Source organism: Dasypus novemcinctus, chromosome 6 (assembly GCF_030445035.2).
Source record: "Dasypus novemcinctus isolate mDasNov1 chromosome 6, mDasNov1.1.hap2, whole genome shotgun sequence".
Lineage (NCBI taxonomy): Eukaryota > Metazoa > Chordata > Mammalia > Cingulata > Dasypodidae > Dasypus > Dasypus novemcinctus.
In genome coordinates this window covers 14711677-14732351 of record NC_080678.1, presented here as the reverse complement: position 1 = coordinate 14732351, position 20675 = coordinate 14711677, and the positions used below count along the sequence as shown (strand labels likewise).

At 45.4% G+C, this 20675-nt stretch overlaps 1 protein-coding gene across 1 annotated transcript in view; it reads left to right on the top strand.

Annotated features, from left to right (window-relative positions):
- Nucleotides 1-20675, top strand: part of LOC101423583 (scavenger receptor cysteine-rich domain-containing protein DMBT1-like) — a 225240-nt gene that overhangs the window by 181436 nt on the left and 23129 nt on the right. Inside the window, exons 69-82 of the mRNA XM_058298189.2 lie at nucleotides 642-859; nucleotides 1589-1900; nucleotides 2673-2705; nucleotides 3221-3259; nucleotides 4465-4618; nucleotides 5380-5597; nucleotides 6246-6557; nucleotides 7997-8047; nucleotides 8157-8249; nucleotides 8935-8973; nucleotides 9580-9891; nucleotides 10440-10469; nucleotides 16355-16399; nucleotides 17373-17687. Coding sequence (XP_058154172.2) covers nucleotides 642-859; nucleotides 1589-1900; nucleotides 2673-2705; nucleotides 3221-3259; nucleotides 4465-4618; nucleotides 5380-5597; nucleotides 6246-6557; nucleotides 7997-8047; nucleotides 8157-8249; nucleotides 8935-8973; nucleotides 9580-9891; nucleotides 10440-10469; nucleotides 16355-16399; nucleotides 17373-17687 — 2171 coding nt within the window. The remainder of the gene's footprint in view (nucleotides 1-641; nucleotides 860-1588; nucleotides 1901-2672; nucleotides 2706-3220; nucleotides 3260-4464; nucleotides 4619-5379; nucleotides 5598-6245; nucleotides 6558-7996; nucleotides 8048-8156; nucleotides 8250-8934; nucleotides 8974-9579; nucleotides 9892-10439; nucleotides 10470-16354; nucleotides 16400-17372; nucleotides 17688-20675) is intronic.

Here is a 20675-nt window from a genome sequence, read left to right as displayed (position 1 = left end):
CCATCTCTTAACATAAAGAAGGGAGGGACTACCTCTGCCTGGGATATGAAGAAAGGAAGGAGTTGAGTTGGGGACAGTGACACAAAGTGGTGACATTGGAATAGGACCTTAAAGAATGAGTGGGTGAACACCATGTAGCAGGGAACCATAGGGAACCAGGTGTGTTGACCAATGTGTCTGCAAGGAGATGAGGCTAGAGGTAGGACTGGCCTGATGAAAATGTCAAAGCTAAGAAGTTTGGGCTTTACACTGTAGGGAGAGTTTGAAGGGTTTTAAGCCAGTCAGCCACATGATCAGATTTGCCATGTGGAAAGTTGACCCTCAAGGTAAAGGGAAAGAAGGTTTTAAGCGGGAGAGACCAAAAGCCAAGAGGCCACTGAAATGGACCAGGTGAGGATGCTGAAAGGAGAGGAGGTGCCTCAAGGGAGCTGGAAGTGGTAAAATCGACTGGACCTAGTGACTGGAGGGTGATGGGAATGTGTGGTTGGAAGGAGGTGGCAGGGTTGGAAGCAGGTGGCAGGGTTGGAAGGAGGGGGCAGGGGTGATTGCGGTCTCTGGGTGCTATGTCAGAATGATGAATTTAATGTAAAACCTTCCCATGGGTTTCTTTGGAAAGATTAACTTTGCCCTCACCTCCGCAGATTGGAGGACATCTCCGGGTGCCCTTACGACTTTATTGAAGTGTTTGATGGACTGCAAGTTGCCTCACTGTCCATGGGCAGATTTTGTACTGGGGCAGAGCTCACGTTCCTCTCCTCTGCCAACATCATGACCGCGGTATTCAGAAGCGACGCCATGATCACCAACACGGGGTTTTATGCGCTGTACAGCGCCATTCAGCAAGATGAAAGGGAAAGTGGTGGGTATCCTAACCCGTACTGTGGAGAGAGGTGAATCTAATTTGGGTTCTTCCCCTTTAGAAGGGGAAATGCAGGGTTCCCCTTCATCATGACATCCACGAGGACACTAAAAGCCCCCCAGCCCCCACCCGTCATCCCAGCGCTGCCGCTGTCACTTTCCTCCACCAAAACATCCTGGCTGAAGGAGCAGGCGGCTGATGCCTCCGCTCATGCAGTGGCTGTATTTATAGACGCAGGACCCTAACGAGGGCCGAGGGACTCCTCCTCTAACAGAAGAGAAAATGCAGTCAGGTAAGTCAGAAGGAAAACAGCGCAGAAAAAGTCCTTCTCGAACAAAGGTATCTCCAAACAGCTAGCACCAGCCCACTTGCTGCCAGCAAATTCAAATCAGAAATCATCCAGAATCCTTGTAGGCTCTGCAGCAGGATGTGGGGAGCATTCCTGAGCCGTCCGTGGCTTATGATTAGAGTGCGCATTCAATTTACCCTCCAGCCAGGATACTGCTGGGAGTTAGAAGGCACTCTAAAATAATGAGCCACTACTAATCGATCTGCAGCAGCCATCAACCAGGACTGTCCCAGGAAAATCAGGACTTAGAGTCCTGAGTGTCCTGCCTAGAGTGCTACAGGACAATGTGCCCACTCGCTGGAAGGTGTTTTCCAGCCGCAGATGCTCCTGGAGTCTGGGGCAGCTCCCCAGCTCAGGAGCTCCTGTCTTCCTGTCCCCAGGTGTGTCCCTGCAGCTGGTGAACGGCCGCCACAGGTGTGAAGGCCGGGTGGAAGTCTCCTACAGCGGTACCTGGGGCACCGTGTGCGATGACAGCTGGGACCTGATGGACGCCCAGGTGGTGTGCCAGCAGCTGGGCTGTGGCGAGGCCCTGTCGGCCCCGGCTGGGAGCTACTTTGGCGGGGGCACAGGCCACATCATGCTGGACGATGTGCAGTGCGTGGGGAGCGAAGCCAAGGTGTGGCAGTGCAAACATAACGGGTGGCTCACCCACAACTGCGGGCACCACGAGGACGCCAGCGTCATCTGCTCAGGTGGGTGCCCAGCAGCCCACAACAGGCCTCTGCAGGGACAGAGTCTCAGCTGCCAGCAAGCAGCCTTTGGGAGGGAGTTTTCAACGCCAGCAGGCAATTGCTCGGAGACCAGCCCTCGGCTTCAAGTCACCTATAAGGAAATTTGCTGTGTCGGCAAAATAGTCGTAGGCTTCATCTGAAAATCGATAGTCATTACATAGAGGGTTGATACCAGCAGACATTCCCTTCCTGTGATGCTTGCCGCCATGCTTCTGACAATCCCCTCTGAATAGATCCAGTAGCTGGTGTCAAGGAGTGCTGCACCCATGCCAGGCGCCGGGCCACACCCGGTGCAGTCGTAATCTCATTTACTCTCCCAGCCTCAGATGCTATTGGAATCCTCGCTTGACAGCTAAGGTAGCAAAGACACATCCAAGGTGGCACCCAGGCCCGTACTCTACACGCATTATCCCCCCCAGGGACTTAGTTAGCGGCTGTGCTCCACTCTGACTATTCCACTTCTGTTCCTAAAGACAAGGACATCCCCACACTGACCCGAAGCAAATGAGCACCACATTTCGTTTGAGCTGTCACGTGGCTGAAAGGCGAAGTGTGCCCCCTCACCCAGGGGCACTGGCGGGGGCTGCCACTCTTTTACCCAGCGTCCAGGGCTGTGGATCCCACTTCCCCAGCTGCCCAGGACCGAACATTTTTGATCATGGAAAAAGTGCCTGAATTTTTGTTTCTATGGATTATGCGATGTCTTACTCAGTCCGTTACTGTCTTTGAACAGGTGCTGATGGCAATCCCAAAGTAGGCCGAACAGGTATTGCTTTTCCTTACAATTCAACCAGTCACCAGGTCCCTGGTGTGTGTGATTCCTGCCTATTGTTTAATCCCGGGGTTGGAGCACGGTCCATTAAATACTCTGTTGCTAATGAACAGAAGCAATGCAGTCTGCTGGGTTGACAGCATGGTGGGGTTGGGGGTACAGCAGAGGGCAGGGAGAGAGGTAGGACAGGTAGTTAAGGTTCACCAGAACTGACCACTGGGATCCCTGGCGTCAGCACCTACAAGGAAGAGAGTGCCAACTACCTGCACTGCTGCGCACACAGTGAGGTGTAAGGAAACGGAAATCCCAGGGATGGCCCTAACTAGCAGGCGTGCTGCACCATCTTCACACTTGGTGTGCAGTTGTCCAACTTCTTGGGGAGACAGAGTCATCTCTGCCCATGGGGGCACAGAGAAATCATCTCCTAGCTTTCAAGCATCGACGTTTTTTAGTATGTTAGAGGATGGATCTGGATAAAATTCTTGCTCACAGCATCATGTTTGCTCTAGGTATCTCCATAGACTCGAGTGGCGACAACTCCTCTACAGGTACTTACGTTTTACGTAAACTCTTTCCATGGCTTTATATTTTTTTCTTTCAGTTTTAGTACTTCTTGTGACTAGATGAGTGTTCTTTCTCCCTTTTATTTATGAGAAGCTGCTCCAAAGAGGGGACTTTGACAAATTCTCCAACAGATCCAATATTTCACCCATAAAATGTCTGCGTAAAGCAATCTTGGTCTTGATCTCAGTTAGGAATTGTATGTAATGCAACTGGGGCTCTTCTATACAAGCTATTTTATAACACGCCATACTGGGAAAGGATACTTTGGCTAGTTTGTCTTTGCACCACTTTTACTAAAGTGCATGTTTAGACCCCTCTGTGTAAATGAGTTCGTTGAGCCCTTTCAACTGTTTGTAATATGTCACTATCCTTTTCTCCTCACAAAAACCCTGTGAATTTATTACCATGTGACCCAGCAATTCCACCCCTAGGTATGTAGCACAAAGAATGGAAAGCAGGGACTTGAACAGATACTCATACAAGGTTCATAGCAGCATTATTCGCAATAGTTAAAAGGTGGAAGCACCCCAGATGGCCACCAACAGGTGACTGGATAAACAAAATGTGGCATACCCATGCAATGGAATATTATTCAGCCATGAAAAGGAATGAATCTCTGATATATGCTGCCACATGGATGAACCTTGAAGACATCATGCTAAGAGTAACGAGCCAAACAAAAAAAGACAAATGTTGTATGATTCCACTTGGGTGAATTATCTAAAATAGGCAAATTCATAGAGACAGAACGTAGATTAGTGGCTAGCAGGAGCCAGGAGGGCAGGGGGGTTGGAGAGTTGTTGCTGAACGGGTACAGAGTTTCTGTTTTGAGTGATGAAAAATTCTGGAAATATTATAGATAGTGGTGATGGTTGCACAGCCTTGTGAATGGAATAAATGCCACTGAATTGCACACTTAAAATGGCTGAAATGGAAAATTTTATGTTTCATACATTTTGCCACAACAAAAATTTTTCCAAAAATCCCATAACTTTGACAGGGCACATGAAATGCTCTTCATCTGCCAAAGGACAGGGGTGTCTCAGAGCACATTCTTTAGTTATCGGCAAAAGCAGTCCTAGAACAGGTTTTCCCTCCTGCCTTTGCTCCATCCCCTACTGACCCCTCTGAAAACACTGGCCGAGGTCAACATTATCTTCTCACAGGGTTTCTTCACTGTTTCTCACAGACGAAAATTTCCATTGCGGTGGTTTGCTCACAAATAAATCGGGCTCATTCTCCAGCCCTTGGTATCCTAAATATTATCCGTTGAATGTGGTGTGTGCCTGGGACATACAAGTGGATATCGGGGCTCATGTCAAACTTACATTTGACGTGGTGAAGTGAGTAAATATTTCCTCCTTTTCCTATCATGTTTCCTTAGTAATGCACACCAGTTTTACACCCAATCTGTACCCTGAAAGAACGCTCTTCCACATTTAACTCTCAAAAGTGAGATAAGTCTTTAGAGTACTTTGCAGTAACATTAGTCAGAATTTTAAAGACACAGAACTTTTAACCCAGCAATTCCAGTTCCGGGAATCTGGCTACAGAGAGAGCCTCCTGTCACAGAGGATGATCATGGCAGCCTCGTTTGTAGCGAGCGATTGGAAATAGCCTAATTGCCCCCCAGTAGGGGAGCAGTAAAAGAGATTTGGGTGCATCCATGTATTGCTGGCGCTCACAAGGTGTGTTGGTATGGAATGATCCGCAAGAAAATCATGCGCAAGGGGTACAGGATGCTGCCATTTGTGCTTAGACCGCCTCAGAGAGGAAATGAAAAGAAACTGTTCAGTGTAGCTATTTCTGTGAAGGGGAGATTTACTTTTCACTGTGTAACCAATGCTTAAATTCTAGCCCAAGGACTCAAAATACATATTCAGAAAATAAAATTGAATTAAAACTTTAAAAATTGAAAGATTTTTAGAGACAAGAGGATACGTACTGCCCATGTAAACGGGGTCATCATTTCCTCTTTCCTGTGGGAAAAGATGTAGGTTCCAGACAGCTTTTCTAGCCACCTTCCTGCACCAGTCTGGGCAATACCTAGTGGGAGAAAAGCCGCCAGTGCCTCACGTCTGAGTGTTATCCTTGCTCTTCGCAGAATGGAAAACTTCTATGGGTGTCCGTACGACTTCATTGAAGTCTTTGACGGCCCACAAAGCGAATCCTTCTCCCTGGGGAGGTTCTGCTCTGAAGCAACCCCAGTCTTCATCTCCTCCTCCAACCGCATGACCGTGGTGTTCCACAGCGACGCCGTTACCACCAACATCGGCTTCCTGGCGTCCTATGAGTCTCTTGTGCCAGATGAAAACGATACTGGTAGGTCCATTGGTCATTTTAGCCCCTGGTCCATGCTGGGTGTTGAGGGTGAAAGGCAGAGGGCAGGCGCGGCCGGCTGGACACCCGGGGTTTGAAAGGGCAGGTGTGGTGTCCCGGGTTCCGTCGTTTACTCCCAAGATGAGACCTGGTGAAAGTGGTCGAACATCTAACACTGTCACGGAAACGAGGTGTGCACAGTGTCACCCGATGTCAGAGGCACATCACACCTGTTCCGGGAAAAGATGCATGACTTCCGCCGTCTTTAAGCCTGTGTCATGCAAAACTCACACGTGTCTCCTCTCACCTGGCTTAAAGAGCCCTATTCCACTCTCAGGGCGGGAGCAGCCAGCCTGGGCGTGCGCGGGGCTTCGCGCTTAGCCCAGGCCTTGCCGGGGCCTCCTTTGATCTCTGTGAAATAGACGATTGACCCACCTGGGGAAAGACCTTTACGTTCTGTTAACTGGCATTGACGTGAGAGCCCAATCCCTGAGGACCTTCATAGCCGGCTTTACCTCACAGTGCGTCTCCCCCCAAGTCTGAAGGATGGAACCCCCAAAACCAGCCAACTCAGGGGGCTGCCCAGGCCACCCTCCGGCACAGCGACGAAGGGGACGCAGGGCAGTGACCAGAGCGTGTCTGGTTTCCCAGATGTGGCCCTCAGGCTGGCCAACGGCAGCCACCGGTGCGAGGGCCGCGTGGAGCTGCACTTCAACGGCAGCTGGGGGACGGTGTGCGACGACGGCTGGGACCTGCGTGACGCCCAGGTGGTGTGCAGGCAGCTGGACTGCGGCCAGGCCATGTCTGCCCTCGGCCAGGCCCATTTTGACCGCGGCGTTGGCCCCATCGCGTTGGACGACGTGGAGTGCACGGGAAATGAAACCCAACTGTGGCAATGCCTGCACGGCGGCTGGTTCTCCCATAACTGTGGCCACCACGAGGATGCTAGCGTCATCTGCTCAGGTGGGCGCTGGCCCTGCAGGCTCTGGGGGTCTTCCACCCCACTGAACTTAGAGCAGAAGGGAAGGCGGGGTGGGGGCCTGTTGTCCAAACCTCAGTCAGATGCCCCTGCACATCCCTGCCATATCTACATACTGCCCAGACCATAATTGTCTCTTAATGCCAATAGGCCATGCCTAAAGACAAACACGGTGGCAATAAAACCATGCTCAATCATTTTAAAATTCAAATAAACAAGGAGCTACTTAATCTGATCTAATCAATTCATGCCTGAGTACATCTCAAAATATCCTTAATCAGAACGGAACTAAATATACATTTTTGAATTTTAATAGGATAAATGCACAACTCTTAAAATAGAAGATGCATTGCCTCGATCCGTTCACATTCCACCAGTGATAGGAGGGACTCCTTTGGGAAGCATCCTTTAGTTGAACGCCCTCCTTTTACAGGAAACAAAGCTCTCTCCCGGTCACCAAGCTGGGAGCCCATATCCTGTTGGGCTCTTCTTCCTCAGTTTTACTCCAGCTGAGTTTCTGCAAATAAATTCAGTCGTTGGAATGAAAAGCCTTGACTTTCTTGGCATCCTCTGGGTTTGACTGGGAAGTGGCAAACTGGTTTATGAGCTAGATGTGGCAGCAACCCTCTGAGATAGGAAAAAAAGGACAAGGATGGGGGTTGGGGGAAGACATGCTGGAACGTTCTAAGGGGAGAGAACAGTGGTCAAGGACAGAATCCCTGTTCTTATTAAGGCAGGAGCTGAAGTCACAGGCTGTGTGTGATGTCAGAGGACAGGCTGGGGGCTTAAACACAGGAGATGTTTGGAACCAGGACCCAGGGCAGAGCTGGGGGAAGGAGGGAGGGGAGGGGTGGGCCAGAGGTCAGTGAAAGGGTCACCAAGCAGCAGCTCCAAGTTCCCTTGGCATCCTGGCCCTGGAACTCCTGACTCAGCTCCATAGCCCACTCAGGGCCCTTTGGCTGCCTCCGTGTGGCTGAGGATGCCAGGGTCCATCCTTGAGATGAACAAGGGCATGTGCCCTTTGAGAACTGCCCTTTACTCTCAGAGGGAAGACACTCCCTCAGGAGAATTACCAAGCCAAACTGGCTTGCAAGACAGGTGCTGAAAGCAAGGTAGCCATCCCTGTGGCCACAGTTTGCAAAAACTTTAAAAATTAAATTAAATTAAATCAAACTAAATTAAATTAAATTAAATTGAAAAGTTCCATGGTCAACAGCAGATAGAAAGGAACCCAGCAGTCCAGGGCACCTGTGGCTGTAACCATGGTGCCATTCCTAATCAGATGCCCAGCCGGGGCATGCTTTCTCCCAGGAGAAGACTCTGAGGTGATGTACCTTTCTGATTCCCATAAGCAAGTAGACCTCTCAGGCTTAAGAAGATTAGAGATGACCTACCCACATCTTTTTATTCCTGTCTTTCATAGCTTCTCTGCCTTACCCAATGCCATCAGCTGCTGTGAATTCCCCGAATCCAGGTAATCTTCAGTTGTTCTTAACTGATTAACTATGACTTAACTTGGCAAAATCACATTGGGTGGCAAAGTAGTGGCTGAGAGGCCAAACGTCCTGGGTTTGTCATTCTAGCTTCATCACTTACTCACTGGGAGACCTCAAGCACATCACCGAGCCATGTCATGCCGCTGTTTCCTCCTCTGGATGAAGATGAGAGGGATAATGGTATTTGTCTCCTAAGGCTGTTGAGATTTGCTGGATTTCTCTATAGAGAGTGGTCAGGACAGTCCTTGTCATGTGACGCACACTGTTTCAATGCCAACATTGCCGGCTGACCCCCAGCTCTTCCCAGGCCAGTGTAGTGCAGGGATTTGTCTGTGTGTGCTGTTTTATACTTGACACAATCGTAAAGAATGAAGGTGCTAAAAGAACCCAATTTTAGTCTTTACTCTGTGATTGGTCCAATAGTTGTCACATATCAAACTAGGTCAATGGCTTTCCCATGGCAAGGTTCTTATCAGTGAACTACAATCTACAGAGAAGAGTTGGGGGAAGGGGAAATTGCCCCAAACCATCAAGGAAGCATCAGCCGGGGAACACCAAAGGATGCATTCTTGACTTTAAAATACAATATATCTGTTTTTTAAAAGTCTTTCAACAACCACACCTTGGTTTTCCTGAGCTTGTACTGGCTTGTATTCCCTGGGCCACACCAGTTGGGTGATGGAAGGAGTACCCACCCCACACCCACCCCCAAAGGAAAGGACACGGGAAAGGAATCGTATTAAGAATCAGAAACTGTCTATGGATCACTGCAGGGCCTGCTGGTAGTTGGCTGAGAGTTAAATACATTGGGCCTTAATTCAAGCTGCTGTCTAATTTTTTTCTTTCCCTTTCTACCTCTCCTTAGCATCTTTTTCAAATCCAACAGAGGCACCCACATCAACAGGTAATCCTTTGTCTACCTTCTCATGTTTTCCCCTGTCAATTTTTAGCTCAGAAATGTTCCAGCATTACTCTGGGGACAGGCATCCTGCTGGAAACCCTGTCCATTTCCATGGACTTCCACAAGGCTCAGGCTGGCTGTGCACATAGCTGCTGCCAGATAATGTTTGGGCTCATCTAGAAAATCTGTGATTGACAGTGAGAGAAAAGAAGCAGCTGTGAGATGCAAGAATGGCTTATGGGGGCTGGACGTGGAGACCTGCCCATAGGAAGGCTGGGGGTAGCTGCTGGCCCTAGATGTCCTCCCAGCATCCATCCAAGACCTCAACCGGCCCATGTTCCAGGTGTATCCAGCTTCCACTCCCTTTTGTGACACTGCCCTTGACACATGGGGGTCGACCCTCACTGACTGCCCTTTACACCCCTGGAGCATCTTCACACATTTCTTAACCAACCATATCATTGAAAAGCAAAAATAAATGAATGAAATGAAATGCAGGGGGATAGGTTTGTTATTATCCCTTGTCAGAGTTTAATTTCCAGGAATAGCTGGCTCCTCTGGTGGCTTTTCCAGACAGGTCTTGATGAAGTTTGTTCTTTGTCCACCAAGGTCTGAGCCTGCGACTGGTGAATGGGATAGGCAGGTGTGAGGGCCGCGTGGAGGTCTCCCACGCCGATACCTGGGGCACCGTGTGTGATGACGACTGGTCCATAGAGGATGCCCATGTGGTCTGCAGGCAGCTTGACTGCGGCCTGGCTGTGTCTGCCCTCCCAGAGGCCAGCTTTGGCCCCGGGTCTGGAAGCATCCTCCTTGACGACGTCAACTGCACAGGAAGAGAATCTTCCCTGGACCAGTGTGCTCACAGAGGCTGGTTCACACACAACTGCGGGCACCATGAAGATGCTGGCGTCGTCTGCTCAGGTGAGCACAGAGCTGCCCTGGCCAAGCCTGGAGTTGCCTGATACAGTCTGGAAACGCCTCCATGTCCTAAACCTTCTCCTATGCTTTGGACAACAGATTTCTGATCTATCTCTGGAAAAATATGTACCAGCTATTTAATAAAAGGGGGGATGCCATTTGGCTTGAGAGTCGATGGCGTTATAAAATAAGGAAAATAATGGTACCCATCTCATAATGTTGTTGGAAAGATTTAATGAGACTTTCCACATTGAGCACTTAATCAAACATCTGACACATGATACATGCCCCAAAATATTAATGATTTTATTACTGTTTGCTATTTTAGTTACTAAAGCAATGTCTCCCAGAATCACTGTCCCAGAGATTTTAGCTGGGTGATGCTACTCCATCTGGTTGTATAAATCCAGAGGGGTCAGTTTAGATGCTAAGAGTAATTGTTTCCACCCTACCTCTTGTGTTGCGTTTAAATGGAGTCAGCCTCTCTAAACCACTCTGCCATCTCAGTTTTTGTTACTGAACTAACCTCTCAATTTCCTTTTTCTCTGCAGACTCCACAGTGGCTACACCTCCTGACGTCTGTGAGTTCACGTCCATTTCATATCTGGGTGGTAACTAGCGCAGAGGCCCCTACTGGGGCCCCCTTCGCAGCCTTCTCTTTCCTTGATAACGGCCAGAGTGCCTGACCCTTCTGGAAGGCGAGGGCCTGGGGCTGTTTCCTGCTTCCTTGGGCCCCTGCTCCATGCAGAGGATGGATGATTCTGGGTGTTGGCAGGTGGCAGCCCTCTCTTACAGGAGCTTGAGTCAACAGCTCTTGGCCCAAAGCGGTGACTCACACATCAGAGTCAGTGGCAGGGAGTGGGGGCAATGGGGTGGGACAGCCTCCTGCACCCACAGCCCTGCCTGGGCCCCAGGATGTGGCCCCTGAGCTCCTTGGCTCTGATAAGGCATCCAGTGCCCAGTGCAGCCATATCTTCACAATCTCCATGTGAATTTCATTCATTTAATTTTATTTTTAATCAGAATAATGGGTACACATTTATGTGCTACATTCACATTTTCAGTGGTAGCTCTTTGGTTAATACCCGTTTATGTGATTTAGATGACATTTGAGAAGAATATGAGATTTCATTGTGTTTGTTTGGAATGTGCTTATGGTGACTCTTTTTCTATTTTACACGTATAGTTTCTTCAGCTCTTGGGGAACAGCCACATGTTTTCCATCCAATAGGTTCTTTTTCCATTCTCACCTTTCATAACTGTTTTAATGAGAATGGAGTCCCACCATTTGTGGCCAAGGGAAACGTAGCAAACATTATTTTCATGGCCCTTGGGTGGTCAGTCAAACAGTGCCCTGTGGAACAAAAGCTGTGCTCATTAAAGGCAGCCTAGTGATATGGTGGCTTCTCCTCGTTTCAGGATCTTCTCAAGGGAGAGTCAACTCTGCTAAAAGAAAACGGCATTTCCATGCCGAGATGCCCCTAAATAAGTTCTGAGCACAGCCCCCACCCTCCGTAGCACCATCAGTAGGCTTGTGGGATGGCCCATTTTCAAAGGGGACCGGGGGACCCAGCCCTAATGTTTTAGGGCTCAGAATCTAGAAAGGACTTCTGCTTTTGGCCCAGCCCTTACCTTCCTGCCTCAAGAAGCCCTGTTGTCCTCTGCTTGGTTTTCTACCCCCAGCTACCTACAACATCCCTCATTAAATACTTTACAATTGTTTTTGAATTCAAGTAAAGTGAAACTAATTTGGTTTTAAGACATCCTAATGTTCTTTGAGGGACCTGGCTTAGAAATGTGAAATCTGAACCCCAAACATTCAGCTGAATTGTTTTGAAGATTTAGGGAAACAATATGAGACATGACACTCCAAAGAGTGTCCCACATCAACAACTTCTTTCATTGTGACACATTCATTGCATTTGGTGAATACATTTGGGAGAACTGCTGCACCACATGGATAATAGTTTACATTGTAGTTTATATTCTTCCCTAGTCCATTCATTGGGTTATGGCAGGATATGAACCTCTCTGTGGTCCAAAACTTCTTCAAAAGTGAAGCTTAATATATTGCCAAATTCAGTTAATAGGAAAATGAAATATAGTGATGGGTTTAAAGATTAGAAATAGAATACATACTAATTTAGAAAAACTAAAATAAAATAAAAAATAAATTGGGTATTAAAAATTGAAAAATATTATAAAGCTTTGTTTTTGACATTTTGCCTTTCATCACTGTAATAGGTTTTGCCCTATATGTACAGTGACAAGGCAATTTCTTTCATTTCTTCCTCAGTATCTACAGCCTTTCCTTTTGTTTTCTAACTTTTAATTTTATCTTCAAAAAAGTTTTAAGTCACAGTAATTCACATATACAATATAGGGGACTCCCGTATATCCAACATCAAACCCTTTTCCCCCTTCCCCTGCAATGATCTTTTAACATGTTCATGTTATATTTGCTGCAGGTGATGTACAGATATGGAAACATAGTATCAAACATGGATCCATTTGGTTTACATTATGGTTTATATTTTAGACTGTACAATTTTCTTAATTTTTAGTTACCTTATGTTTTACATTGTGTTTTACATTTTAGCCTATAAACTTTCATACATTTTTGGTGTAATTTAACATGTCCTATATCCATCTTGCGGAACACTTCCATTGCCCCCCAGTTACCCTACTTCCATCTATTCTATACCTCTCTTTCCCTCCCTCAGGGCCCACAGTGACAATCAATCTTCATTATTTGAAGGACCAGATTCACAGATACTTGCAACAATGCTGAGGGCTTGACATATTAGGCTGCCCTCACCCATTGGGAGTCACCAATTCTCTCCAGAGAACAATTCCCTCTGTTTGAGTACGTGAGGCCTCCCCAGGATGAGGGTACACCTTCACACTCATTATATGGGTCTCCACCCAATGATATAACCCACTCTGACAAAATGAACACTCACAGACTCCCTAGAAGCCTGTCCCTGTACCAGATGCCACCCCTTAAGTACCTTAAACAGGTAATCCTTCCTTATTATATTTTCTAAACAGTTTTCTCAACATTATAGTTTCATCCACATACCTGACAATCTCCCATGTTCAACTAACTGTTCCCCCCAGCCCTCCCCCCAATTCCTTGGGCCATCTGACCCATCCTCCGAACCCTAGTGCCCCTCAAGCCTGCAAAGCCCCACCCAAAGGTATCCCTATGCCCCCATCTTATCCCTTTCCTATACAAATAGTTACCTCCAGCTTCTCATAGATTCTGCCCATGTAGGTGTCAGCTCACAGTCTTCCTCTCCCCTCCAACTTCCTTTAAGCCTATCATCTAGTCTCTAGCTCTCTTAGACAGCTTGGTTTACTTAAGAAAGTGATTTTAAAGTATATGTGTCTTTTACACAGATGTGTGCTTTGTTTTGAAAAGCCAACATGTGGCCTGTTTTCCCATATTGAAACTGTCTGGGGAAGAAAACCATTATACAGTTAGTGCTAAATTTCAGATACAAAAACCAGTATCTGAACCAGAACATTTTCTTCTGCATACACAACGCTCCTGTAGCTATATGCTACCCAAACAGCAAACTGCAGACATGGGTAGACTTCTCCAACTGGAAATGGCACTCTGGTGAGTGGAAGGGGGCTTTCTCTGGCAGACTGGCTCTTTGCCCCTGCCGATCTGCCCACGGTGAGGCTGGCCAATGTCCAGGACAGGTGTGAGGGTCACATGAAGGTCTACCACAATGACACCTGGGTCACCGTGCGTCATGATGACCTCTGGGACCTGCCTGCCACCCAGGTGGTGAGGCTGTGGGGTGGCCCTGGCGGCCCCAAGGGATAGTCTGTTTGGAGATGGCTCAGGCCCAGTCTTCCTGGATGATGTGAGGTGCACCAGCAATGAGGTCAGCCTCAGGCAGTCCCATCACCTCAGTCTGTCCATCCATAACTGTGGCCACCACGAGGATGCCGGGGCCATCTGCTCAGGTACCTGAGGGCTCCCTAGATCGATTTCCACCCCAACAGTACAAAGCATGTCTGCAAGGCAGGCCAACCCAGAGTGGCTTGGGGGCATATGTAGGGTAAGTGACTTGCTCCGGTTTGCCTGGAATTTTCCCAGTTTTAAGTCTAGAAGTCCCATGGCTCAGGAACCCCTTCCCTCTCAGGTGGTGACTCAGGACACTGGTTACCCTAGTCTCAGGAGAGGAGTGTCCCCTGCCCAAGCTGACCATCACTGTCTGGTCCCCTAGCCCCAGGAAGAGAAAAGATCCCTCATGCAAAAACATCCCTGGGAATCTAGAATTTATGCCTGTCCCCTGAGGATGTGGGTTTTCTAAGTCTATTTCATCGATTTCCCGTGAAGATATTTCTCAGAGTGAGCTTTGTATGAATATTTTTCTGATTTGCTGATTCCCTAACTTGGGGCTCTCTGGCCACTAGGGACAACTTTATGCAACTATTCAAAAAAAAAAACTGGAATGAAAATGTTAAAACCCTGTTTTGTTAGAGATCTGCTGTGAGCTGTATTGGGACTGCTTTGAGATCCATTGTTAGGTGCACTGAAAAGTCATCTGCTTGAAAAATATAGCATTTCCTCCATATCAGCTTATATAAATAGTGTGATATTCTGGAAAAAAAGTTTATTATGGTAACTATAAGATGGGAATTGAAAGAAAATCAGAAGGAAATGCATTTAAAAGTTCCACATTACTCATTTCCAAAGGAATTTTCATAAAGATTTTCAGCAACATCTGAAAAGATATGTAACCACGGAGATATACTTGTTAATGTGTTGACCACAACATGATACATTTAACATGGCATCATTTTAGAAGGCCAGTCTTATTCTTTGTAATGTTTTGAAGTAAAATTTTGCATGCTTTTAAAAAGCTCTTCACAATTCTAAATTTATTATAGTTTGAATTTTAGGTACATCTTTGTTTATGAGAAGCAATACTTTGTATTTTTATCATATTTCAAATCATTGGTAGTCTTTTTGTTTGAACTATTACTTGATTACTATAGCTCACATGATTTTCCTATTTCAAATCAAAAAATGAAGATTCAGTAATAGGGATACAGAGCCTAAATCTTTTTATCACCATGTACCACAGTGGAAAAAGAATGCACTACAAAGGCAGGGGAAGTAGACACAGAAAAGCCTCTCTGGCTGGCATTTCACAGTCTTCAAATGTTTCCAGTGGACTTTGACAAGAGAGCCTTGGTTATTGTTATTAAGTTTTTAAAATATGTAGGTAGCTCTAGGTGCTATTCTTGCTTTACAGGAGACCTGAAGGATACCTTTGTATATGAATGATGTTATGATGGATTTTCAGGACATTTGTGGGCTTGAATGAAAGGAAACATGTTAGACCCGGTTTACAGAATTCCATAGAGTGGAAATTCTTCATGAGATAGAAATTGGCCTTTTTATGGAGGGAGCTAAGGACAGGTGTATTTCTTATAAAGCAATTCTCTGGCCTAGACCTAGAAAGGAGTACTGGAGTAAAAGTCTTCCCATGTATATGAACAGGTGTCCCTGGAGGAAAAAGAAATGCTCACACTCTTGTTATTGTTAAATGCTATTTCTGTTAAAAGAATTGTGTCTTTTAACATGTCTGAAAATGGCTACAAAACAGAAAGCTAAAACAAAGTCTTTCTGTTTAAATGCTGGTAGCATGTTTCTTGCTGAAAAGTAGGAGCTTTGCACATAGCCTTATCACAGTACATTGGTCTTATTACCAGAACTGTTTCCAAGACGTACATCTTGCCTGGGAAGAGTAGAATTACAGATCTAAGACATGAACTTAACCTTCATCCCAAGATCTGGAGAGGAAATATTTTTTCCTATAATGCCTTCAGCCAACCTCTAAAGAATGCTTTTTAACCCCTCGCCCCCAGAAAAACACTGATTTGTAACTTTTTGTTACTAAATAATGTCAGCAGCAACCACTCTGGCCGCCCCCCAGTGCGAGCCTCAGTACCACCCAGAGTCCCCCACCCTCCTCCGAGAGCAGATGGAAACGAGGCTCCCAGAAGGGACGGGGTGAAGAAGACGGGGTGGCAATATCTCTACTGCACGTGGCTTGGTCTTTTTTCCTAAATCCAAAGCTATAGTGTCTGGTGTTTTGAATAAGTATGATGTTTCAGGCTGAAACTTACTGAAACAGGGTACCAAATCCTGGCTCATTTGTCCTACTTTATAGTCTCAACTCTCCTATGTGGCTGTTGACAGCTCCTCCCTGGTAATGTTCAGGGGAAGCTTCCAAGTGGTGTCAAAAAGCCAGGCTCTTGTGCAGGTGTGTTCCAGAGCCTCTGACTGGCACTGAGAGAAAGGTGACTGAGAAGTGCCACCTGGTTTGTGCCCGACATTCGGGTCGGCCTGCACTGGCCGAGCCCTGCGGAGGAGTGGGTGCATGCGCCTGCTGCTCTGCTTGTTTTCCACTAACAGGAATGTGCGTTTCTCTTCTAGCTGTGGAAGTTGTCCCAGAAGCAGCAGAGACTGCTCCTCCCGTTGGTAAGCCTTTTCTTTCTTTGGCAGCTTCCTGGTTATTGACTCTTTCTAGCAGATTCCCTGAGGTTACAGCCAGTGATGTCAGGGTTCACCTAGAGTCCTGCCTCCCCTGGGGCTGAGAAAATGCAGGGCTGATAGGGAGGGAGGCGGTACCAGGAAAGCCAGCTGCTTCTCTAGTCCGTTGGTTCTTGAAGGGTGTTTCTCATTTTGAACCTGGGCCAGTGGACATGTTTGGCCCAAAGGAAATAACGAAAAGTTGAGTTAGACGTATTCCGATGCTGTTGACTATCAGACTTGGCCCCAAAATAGATATTTAACTATTATTGCAGTTACCATGTTTTCAATCCAAAGGTGAGAATAATGCAACAAAGTATTTGCAATCTGGTAGAACATAGGGCATTGGAATTGTTCTGCATGGTACTGCAATGACGGATACAGGCCATTATACATTTTGTTAAAACCTATGAAACTACTGCGTAAAGTATAAACTATAAAATAAACTATAGACCTTGGTTAGTAGCAATGCTTCCATATTTGTTCAATTGTAACAAATGTACCACACTAATGTAAGATGTTATTAATAGGGAAAAATGTGAGAGGAAGAAGGCATGGGGTATATGGGAATCCCCTATACTTTGATGCAACTCTTCTGTAATCTAAAATTTCTTTAAAAATGAAGTTTATTGAATGACAAAAAAAAATTGTGTCAAGATAAAAATTAAAATAAGAAAGTTTTTATTCAGAAATAAATTAATGCTACCTTAAAAACAGAAACCAGAAATAACCTGGAAAAGTCAATTCCTGCATTTAGGAACACTAGTTTGACTTATGCTATGGAACCTAGAAATGAGAAGCAAGAGTTTCAAGTTTACTGGAACTCAGGGTGTATTTTATTAGGAACTAGAGAAAAGTCCTAACGAAATTGCCTTCCAGAAGAGGGATTATATTCCAGGACCAACCTCTGGGTCTTCCCTAGATTTGCTGCTCGTCAGATTTGTGGATGGGAAGACCCGGTGCGAGGGACGCGTTGAAGTGTACCACAACGGGACCTGGGGGACCGTGTGTGACGACGCCTGGGACATCGGTGCTGCCCACGTTGTATGCCGGCAGCTGGACTGCGGGGAGGGCATTGGCGCCCTGGGGAGAGGCCACTTCGGGGAAGGCGTGGGGAGCATCCTCCTGGACGACGTGCAGTGCCGGGGCGATGAGGCCTCCCTGGGTCAGTGCCACCACCCGGGCTTGTCCGTCCACAACTGCGGCCACCACGAAGACGCCGGGGTCGTCTGCTCAGGTACTCACCCTTGCAGTACCTGCAAGACTCCCGAGTCTTGGTTGGAGACTTGGGATTTCACGAGAGGAAGTTTGGGTTCTCTCAGATTCCTCCAAACACAGGCCCTAGGTCAATGCTCAGATGTGCAGAGACTCGCTGGGGCAGGGGACCTATAACAACCCTGGGTCAGCCGGTGCCAGGCCCCAGCCCTGCCCCGGCCTTGGCTCAGGGAATGCCCCATGAGAAAGGAGCCTGGCCTTCATTGCAGGCAGATAGGAAGCTTCTGGGGCATTCTCAGCCTCCTTTAATTTGCCAATCTAGACCCTGGTTGGGCCATCAACGCTGAGTTTGCTTTAGAACCCTCCATCTCTGACATCTTCAAGGAATTACCAGATTTGCTCTGTTAACCACTTACTTGCACTTCCCAGTACTTGCATTTCCCAGCCTTTGTGCTGAAATTACCTATTTTGAGCTGCAAAGCTGACTTTATAGTGTTGCCATTGAGCGTTCTACAAACAAAACCCAGTTCCTGCTATCTTTGTGAAAGCACAAACTTCAACACTACTTGTTTTTGGCTTTGTGGTCTCAGATTATTTCCTTTTCCTAATAGATTATGTACATTTTTCTTCTTTCCCTTGCCAAAAAAGTAGAATAGAAAAGGAAATTAGATGAAATCGAAATGTGCACTGCTCAAATTATCTTCAGTTTTATGGGGCAAAGACTAGAATAATGAGATTTCATGCATTCATTCACTCATTTAAGAGATATTTATTGAGCACCATTCTAGGTTCTGAAAATGTAGAAGTAAAGAAAGCAGGCAGAATTCTACAATCACTAAGCTTACCTTCCAGTGGGAGGATTCAGAATCTTTGGTGAATTTCAACTATGGCAAAGGTAAATAATATTGAATCAGGTGTCAAGAGTGTGAACTATTGTGTGAAGGAGCCACTTTCTAGAGATGTAGACTTCAGACAGTTTGGGATTGCATTATAAAACTAGTTTGGTGAAAATAAGAAATCAATCCTAGAAACCTTGTCTTTCCGAATTAGGAAGGGTCTAGTATTATGCCCCTCTGTAAAATATTTCTCTACATTGCTTCAGTGAAATGGTCCTTCTTATCAATCCCTGGAAGATTATATTGTTCTCCCAATAAATTGATATTTCTCACATCCTGTCTTCATGTATCCAAGGTTGTCATCCAAGAAAATCTTTATTTTTTTCTTTTTTGAAAATTTATTGAAGTATATCACTCATACGTGAACATACATAAACAATAAGTATATAGTAATGGTTGTGAACTTACAAAACAAGCATGTATAACATCATACAGTGCTCTCACCCTTCACCCTACCACCAATACCTTGCATTGTTGTTAAACATTTTTATCTAATCAAGAGCATCCTCATGTTACTACTAACCAAAGTATTTTCCTCCAACCCACCCTATTATTATTTTTTATATCATTTAGACATGAACATACATAAACAATAAGTATATAATAAAAATTATGAACTTATAAAATAAACATGCATAATGTCATACAGGGGTCCCATACATCAACCCTCTACCAATACCTTGCATTGTTGTGAGACGTGTTACAAATTATGAAAGAATAGTGTCAAAATCTTACTACTAATTATAGTCCTGATCTTACATTTGGTGTATTTTCCCCCAACCCATCCAATTACTATTTTTTAAATATACAAAACAATCATGCACATGTGCAGAATACCAAAGCAACACCCCTCTATCAACACAACACACCATGGTGCAACATTTGTAACAGATATGAGATAAGATTATTCAGTTGTTACCAGGTCCACAGTATATATTTTGCACACATTTTCCATACTCACCCATTGTCAACACAGTACATCTTTGCCATAGATGCAATAATGCATAGATGCATTATTACAGTTCACCATAGTCCATAGGTCACTCCAGTTGTATTTTTCCCATGCTTCTCCACATTCCCACCACCCTGCAATAGTGATATACATTTGTTCTAGCTAACAAAGGATACTCTTACATCTGTACCATCAACTAATTCTCATCCACCTCTGGGTTTACTGTGCTATTCAGTCCCTAGATTATTCTCTAGCATTCTGTCAGTTGGCATTAATATCCCTAGAAAACCATTTTCAGCCACATTCCCCATTTATAAACCAGCTGTTACTCACGATAATGTGTTACCATCAACTCGGTACATTTCCACACTTTTACAGTAAAGGTAATTAAAACTTCTATGTCTTACCATCAACTCGGTACATTTTAACACTTTTACAATAAAGGTAATTAAAACTTCTACATACATTAAATATCCATAGTCCATTTCAGTCCTCCTCTTATCTCCTTTAAGAATCCACCACCTACCACCAGGTCCTTAAGATATTTTCCTACATGTTCTTCTAGAAGCTTTATGATTCTTGCTTTTATATTTAGGTTTTATATTAATTTTGAGCTAATTTTTTGATAAGGTATAAGATAGGGGTCCTCTTTCCTTCCTTTGGCTATGGATATCCAGTTCTCTCAGCACCATTTGTTGAATGGACTGTTCTGCCCAAGCTGGGTGGGTTTGACAGGCTAGTCAAAAATTACTTGACCATACATATGAGGGTCTGTTTCTGAACCATCAATTCAGTTGCATTCATCTATGTATCTGTCTTTATGCCAGTACCATGCTGTTTTTACCACTGTAGCTAGGTAATATGATTTAAAGTCAGGAAATGAGAGTCCTCTAACCTTACTTTTCCTTTTTGAGATGTTTCTGGCTATTCAGGACCCCTTACCCTTCCAAATAAATTTAATAATCATGTTTTCCATTTATTTTTAAAATGCTGATGGAATTTTTATCAGGATTGCTTTGAATCTGTATGTCAATTTTAGTAAATTGACATCTTAATGATATTTAGTTTTTTAATCCATGAGCATGGAATAAATTCTTCCAATTATTAGGGTCTTTTTTTAATTGCTTTTAATAATGAGCTGTAGTTTTCTGAATATGTGCTT